We start from the raw sequence: 7,487 nt of genomic DNA, 5'->3' as shown, positions 1-7,487 counted from the left end.
AAAATATTTATTTATTTCTGTATACCTAACATTAATTAAAGATACACAAAAGTAAATATTTAAATCATTTGCAAATAATAAAAAATGATAATTATTGAAGACTAAGAAAATATTATTAATGAATATAAGAAATAAAAAACCTTCCATACAAAAGGCCATCAAAGTCTTTTCTAGACTTTCATTTTTACTTAAAAGAAATATCTTCAAATTAAATGATCAATTATGATGTTGATAAGGGAATAGTAAAATTTTTTTCAATGTTATTTATTGTATTCTAATTTAATATATAATGTAATAAATATATTACAAATACAAACTTTAAATAATTTATACTTGAATTTTAATGTTTATGTATACATATGAATAATAGTTATATTATTGTAAAAAGGAAAATTGTTTAATTATCAAAGTAACTAAATTTTTTTCAAAATACACTGTAAATAGTTATATATAAATATAATGTCTGCTATACTTTATATATAGTAGAAAATTAAATTATTGTTAATTTTTTACTTAAAAATATAGAAACAGAAAAATATGTGAAATTCACAATAGTTATTTTTTTTAATAACTTTCTTATTATTATTAAAATTTAAAAATTTTGTAGTTTTCTTGTTTACTTGCATAAAAAAAAATTAGTTATTACATTTCAAAAGGAAATAAGATACTTGATAATCAGTAAATACTTTCACTCAGAGTTTATAATTGGTTCATCTGTAGGATAATTTACCAAAGTTCTTAATCTTCTTGGAAATGCTAGTAATAGATTATTATAAATACACATTCCAATAAGAAGAAGAAGAAAACCAACAGGCTTAAAGGAAAAACAAAAATTATAACGTTTAAATTTTAATCAATCAATGATTTTAAATATAAATACCTGAAGGGGATGGAAATTTTGCCATCCAACAACTAATGAAAAAGTCCAAATAAAAAATGTACGAACAGAATCCAATACCATTCGTGTAGTTGCAGATATTTCTTTAGCAACACTTATACCAGCAAAGTTAAAGTAAGCAATGCTGAATATATTACCTGAATTGAAAAAAAAATTAAGGTTAATTAAGTATACATTTGAATAACAATTACTCACCGATCAATGCTAATAATATAAGTTTATTATTCATAATTTGTATGATGGCATCTGGAAAATCTTCAATAGATCCTCGGGAATTATTTGCAAAAGGTAAGCCAACAATGATAAAATAAAATGGTACTAAGAGTATGCTCATAGACAAAAAACCAAATACACCTGAAGATAGAACATTATTACATAAATAATAGAAAGAAAAATGTATTTATTAAATTTAAAAATACCTTCCCAGCCTACAGCTTGTAGTGGTGGAATGTCATTTGAAACAACATACTTTTCCTCATATACCATTTGAACTGCAGTTATAATTTGAGCAAAAAGGATTAAGAGATCACCTGTAAAAGAAAAATTTATCTTACATAGATATATTTTTAATAAAAAAATTAAAACCTACCAGTGATAATACCGACAGGTGTGTAAGATCGATTAATTTTAACTGTTTTTGACAACAAAAAATCTGAAGCACCTACTGTGGCTAATCCAATGATAATTGTTATTATGCCCAACCAATGACGTAGTGTTACTTCTCGGTTAACAAAAAATTTTGAAAATATAGCAGTAAAGATTATAACAGCACCTAAAAATAACTTGTTATTAAAAAAAATTTTGATTAAATAGAACAAATCATATTTTATAACAATGAAATGATTAATTACTTATAAAATTATATTTTAGCTAACATTTATAAATTTTATGGATTTTATTCACCTCTTAACATTTGGAAGCTAGATGCATAGGTAAAATTAAGACCTATGTACATAAGAGAAGTAGCAACCATATCACACATAGCTGGAATAAAAAATAAGAATGGATTGAATTGTTGGTTTCCTTTAATTATTGGACTATCTTCAATAGGGTACTAAAAAAATCATATTTTAATAGATAATTTATGCTTTAATTAATGAAACACATGATATCAATATGAATTATTTACTAACTTGTCTTTTCAAATGATATCTCAATGCGAGTTTAAAAAATATTAAACACAAAAATTCTCCAAGAAACATACTTAATGATTGCACAAATGGATGATCAAATTTGCGAAAATTTCCATCAGATCCCTTTGCATAAAGATTGTCTGCCCATCTATAAATATTCAAAATTTGTTTATTACAAATTATTTATAGGATAAAATTATATTACTTTTAAGAATAAACTTCAAAAAAATTATAATTATGATAAATGAAACAACGTACAAATTGTTAAAAACTAAGAGTTACATATTTAATAAATTACAATTACTTGCATTAGGGATAATAAGAGGCAATTGTTTTTAAATAATGTTAAAAAACTTATATAACAAAATACTTAAAGGAGAGTTATCTTATTATATAAATTTATCAACACTAAAAAAATTACTTAACAATCATTGATTTAAAATTTTTTTTTTCTATACACGTTGTTCTTATTCAAACACCATTTTATGTGTGTGCATCACAATTAAACATATATATAAAATACTAACTAAAATTTGTATTGATGTATTATATTCTAATACTCCACACACATTAACTTTCTTTTATTTGAAACTCTATATTATAGTAACACATAACATATAACTTTATAACATCTTTAATCCCAAAGTTAGTGTTAAAATTGAAATATTATAAATTTAAATGTAAAATGTAATATGAATACTTATTACATTTTATTATTGACCATTTTTAAATTTTACTCATTTAAATAATTAAATGTTCACTATATTTTTGTTATACTGATTCTGAATACTATTTGTATAAAACATTTAGCGTGCACAGCGTAGCAAGTTAGTAATTCTACTAAATCTGTGATTTACCAGTTAAGACGGGCCAAAGAACCTAATGCATTATAGGTACATGATACCTGTAGAGCACTAGCCAAGTAGAGCCTAATAAAATAAATATTACAGTAAAATAATAAAAAAAATTTATTTATAAATATATTTAGATATAATTAACTAAACTGCAACTAAATAACTTCATTAAGTAAACAAAACATAAATTATTACTAATTGTAAAATTAATCAATATGATTTAGTCATTAGTAACAAAGATTTTTAGTTTTACTTATAACTAATTAGTACTTATTAATGAATTTATACATTCAAATATTTGTTATTAATATATTATCATTTCATAATACTATAAATCATATATAGATTGATAGACCTATTATAGATTGATTACTATTTTCATAAATAAGTTAGATTTAAATTACAAATTAATTAGAATAAAAAATTTGTTATAGTGCCAATCCTGACTAATAACATAATTTTCATTCAATGGAATATAATATATAAAAGTTTAAATTCTTACTTAACACTGAGAGTATTGATAGATCCAGTAAAAACCATTCCAATAGCAAGCAAAATTTGAAATTTAGTATACATGACAAAAGTATACAACAATCCTTGAGCACAATTAAAAACAAAATAATTAGTTATAACAATCAATTTAGTGCATTTTGAGGATTCTTAAAATTAATAAGGTAGAAATTATAACTATTGGCACAATTAAAAATGTAAATGGGGTATCACAGGAAACAGTTACAGATGAATACTAAGCCAATATTTTTTTGCTCATAAAGAATACATTCTATAATAGTATTATATAAGGTCAGCTTAGTTTTTTTGTTCTCAGTTAATCTATGTTTAAAACATATTAAAAAAATGTATTTTTTGGTTAAAAAAAACAATAGTTTAAGACATACTTAGTAATATTGTAGTTAATACGATAAAAATAATAATCCAACACAACACTATAAAATGAGAAATAATTAATAAAAAATTACTTGGAGTACAAATAACATTGAGTTTTAATACAATGCTGATACTTTCAAAATACAAAGCAACTATAATACAAGAAAACACAAAAGGTATCAAACTATTTGTCAGTGTAGCCAGGTCAAATTTTGAAAAGTTTCTGTAAAATTTTGATACAATGATAAGGAAATATTTTTCAATCTTGATATATTTAATTGTTATCTCTCTCTATATACTATCATCATAGACTATAAGAATACAGATAACTCTATGGCCCAGAACAATAGAAAAAATAAAATCAAGTTATCTGATTGACAACAGTCTATGAGGGATTACAAATACAAGTGGCTAAATGGTTTTATATAATGTCACCGTCACAGATGCAGAGCATGTAATGTCAATTTTGACTTTATCAATAGATATGCTATCTGTATTGCCAGTTGGTGTATTTATAAACTCACAACAATGTGCCTTACTACCATACACAGTTATACAAACAGGTTTGCCATCTTCAATCCTTTCAACGCTGGGCCAGCTGGCAAAATTTTAAAAATGTCTCGGCTCTTTCCAACCCCCCTATCACCTCTATCTATTATTGTCATCTGACTACTTATCACTGTGTTATCAACAAATATTGAATATAAAAAAATTGATTTGGAAAAAGAAAAAATTCCAACAGGACTTTTGTCATCAAAATACCTTGCTGTGAACAAAAACAACTTCAAAATTAAATTATGTATTCATTGTTCTTATTTTACATTTGGCAAGTGAATATCAAAAAAAGCTTTGAATTTTGGAAATAATGACCTAAAACTCAACCTTTCAGATTTAAACAATGCCGATTTTTCTAATGCTAAGTATAAATCATGTAATAGCAATACTATTAAATATTCCAAAAATTTATATCTTTATATTATAAAAAATGAAAATATACAAAATATTGATTTAAATATTTATAATATTAAAAATATAATCCTAGAGTAAATGATTCATTTTAAAAATATGTTAGCTGATATGATGAACATTGTTCGGTTTTTCGGTTTTTTCAACTTTTAAAAACTATGTCTTCAATTAGATATAATTTGTGATCTTTTGATGTATTGTCTAAAGAAATCGGTTCGGTGAGAGCTGAGAAAAAGTGAATACTTAGTGAAATAATCAACACCACAATTAATTTTAAGAAAACTTTATTGATGAAACTTACATTATAATTGGGCACTCGCGCGTGTGTTACATGATAACTGGGGCGGGTGAAAACCGGTATTACTGCTATATTACAATCGTAAAGCTTATCACTACTCAATACACAATATGCCGCCCACCATTGAAAAACATCAACAAAAAATTGTTCAACCATATTATACAACAAAATCAAAACAATAAGAATAATTTAACATTAAATTACTTATAACAATTAGACCACCACAAAGCGACGAATTCATCTGATACGCAAAAAAAAAAAACAATTTTAAATTCATTAGTTATAAGCGCACATATAAATGCATATAAAATTACATTGAACATACAAATATAAAATATAAAAATACTAAATTCAACAAACGATTATACAAATGTATATTTTTTTCATAGAATAATAATAAATTATGAAGTATAAATTAATGCAAGAATACAAACAACAAAATAAACCTTTTTAATTTATTAAAGATCAGGCTGCTCAAATGGGAAATTTTCCGCTATTGACGTTCTATCTCTAACACTGCCCTTGCACTCAAACTCGAATGGAAAGTTCTACCAGATATATACAGCAGCGACCACATTCCCATCCAAATAACCTTCACCGACCCGTCAAACAAAAATGACTCATACTATCCTCTAAGATGGAAAGTTAAAGAAGCCAACTGGAACCTCTTCAAATCTCTAATTGAAAACAATATATTGACACTCAAACCCCCTTCCAAAGATTACATCGATGAGGACGTAAATCAATTCTCAAATCTCATTACCATAACTGCAAAAATGTCCATAGGAATAGCCAACAACAAATTAAAAAGACCTCGTGTCCCATGGTGGAACGATGAAATCAAAATGTCTATCATAAATAAAAACAAATCCCTCAAAAAATATCAAAACACACACAATTCAAACGATTTCATTAATTTAAAACGCCATAGAGCGCGCACCAGATTTTTAGTCAAACTCAGTAAAACCGCATCTTGGAAAGCTTACACATCAAGCCTTGACAACCAGACCGATCCCTCAGTAGTTTGGAGTAAAATTAAATCTCTCAAAGGAACCAATCGACAAAGCAACATACAACTTTTATCTAACTCAGAACTTATAACGACACCAAAGGAAGTAGTAAATTCTATTGGAAAATTCTTTCAAAAAAACTCATGTACTTCCAACTATGACGACGAATTCCTAATTAATTACCATCGATATAACTCTCCTCTAAACACAATCGATCCAAATGATACTACACAAACCCTAATTAACTCCCCAATAACCATGGAAGAATTAGAAATGGTATTAAGAACCAATAAAAGCAAAAGTCCAGGACCAGATGGTATCCCTTATGTTTTCATTCAAAATCTACCTCTAAACGGCCTCAAACACCTACTGGACATTTTCAATACTATATGGAATTATAACGTATTCCCAAAATACTGGAGACATGGATATGTTATCCCAATCCTCAAGCCTAATAAAAATAAATATCTCACCGAAAGCTATCGCCCCATCACTTACTTAGCGCACTTTGTAAGCTACTAGAAAAAATCATTAATCGCCGACTCATTTGGTTCCTCGAAAAAATAAAATATATCTACCCTGAACAAAACGAATTTCGACAAAATAGAAGTACACTAAACAATCTTCTAAGTATCAAAAATGAAATCGAAATTGCTATGAACAACAAACAAAGTTTAGGTTTGAATTGATTAGTTTCGACATTGCCAAGGCCTATGACACCACCTGGAGGCCCAGAATAATGCACATACTGAACAAAATAATATGCAAAGGGAACCTACTCAATTTCATCCAAAACCTATTACTCGAACGTTCCTTTTAAGACAAATCATCAAACTGCTTATCTGATATCTATATACAAGAAAATGGAGTCCCCCAGGGTTCTTCAATTTCAGTAACACTTTTTCTGCTAGCTATAAATGACATCTCCAAACAAATACCTAAGCCTATCATCCCCATGCTATATGCTGATGATTTCTCCATAATATGTCGGAGCAGCAGCCTTATAACAATAAAACAAATACTTCAAGACGCTACAGTTGAACTAATTAAATGGTCAAATAAATCTGGGTTTAGATTTTCAGCTGAAAAAACCAAACTTATTATATTCAACAACAAAAACAAAAATAAAATGTCAATTAGTATGGACAAACATACAATCAAAAACGATAAAAATATCAAAATCCTCGGTATAACATTTGACTCAAAATGTACCTGGACACCCCACATTCTACAACTAAAACAAGCCTGCGCCAATCGACTTAATATAATTAAAACGTTATCCCACAAATCATGGGGAGCCCATTCCTCGGTACTTATCAAGATCCACAAAGCTCTCATCTTGGCCAAATTAGATTATGGATCACCCCTTTTTTCTTCAGCAAAACATCGGCACTTAAAAAAACTTGAAACACTCCATAACTCAGGTATGCGACTTGCAATAGG

At 26.9% G+C, this 7,487-nt stretch overlaps 1 protein-coding gene across 1 annotated transcript; it reads right to left on the bottom strand.

Annotated features, from left to right (window-relative positions):
• Positions 1 to 310: 310 nt before the first annotated feature.
• On the bottom strand, positions 311 to 3,922 carry LOC126899778 (solute carrier family 35 member F6-like). Its single transcript, XM_050674976.1, has 9 exons — positions 3,782 to 3,922; positions 3,388 to 3,481; positions 2,032 to 2,179; positions 1,802 to 1,952; positions 1,488 to 1,670; positions 1,318 to 1,428; positions 1,094 to 1,252; positions 881 to 1,035; positions 311 to 814 (listed from the first exon to the last, which is right to left on the bottom strand). Exons 2-9 carry the CDS (start codon positions 3,459 to 3,461, stop codon positions 689 to 691), a joined length of 1,107 nt encoding a protein of 368 aa, XP_050530933.1. The 5' UTR covers positions 3,462 to 3,481; positions 3,782 to 3,922; the 3' UTR covers positions 311 to 688.
• Positions 3,923 to 7,487: the final 3,565 nt, after the last annotated feature.

This window comes from Daktulosphaira vitifoliae, unplaced genomic scaffold (genome assembly GCF_025091365.1).
Source record: "Daktulosphaira vitifoliae isolate Bord-2020 unplaced genomic scaffold, ASM2509136v1 Scaffold_1, whole genome shotgun sequence".
NCBI classification, from domain to species: Eukaryota; Metazoa; Arthropoda; class Insecta; order Hemiptera; family Phylloxeridae; genus Daktulosphaira; species Daktulosphaira vitifoliae.
The sequence above is the reverse complement of the archived record's forward strand: the minus strand, read 5'-3'. Positions and strand labels throughout refer to the sequence as shown.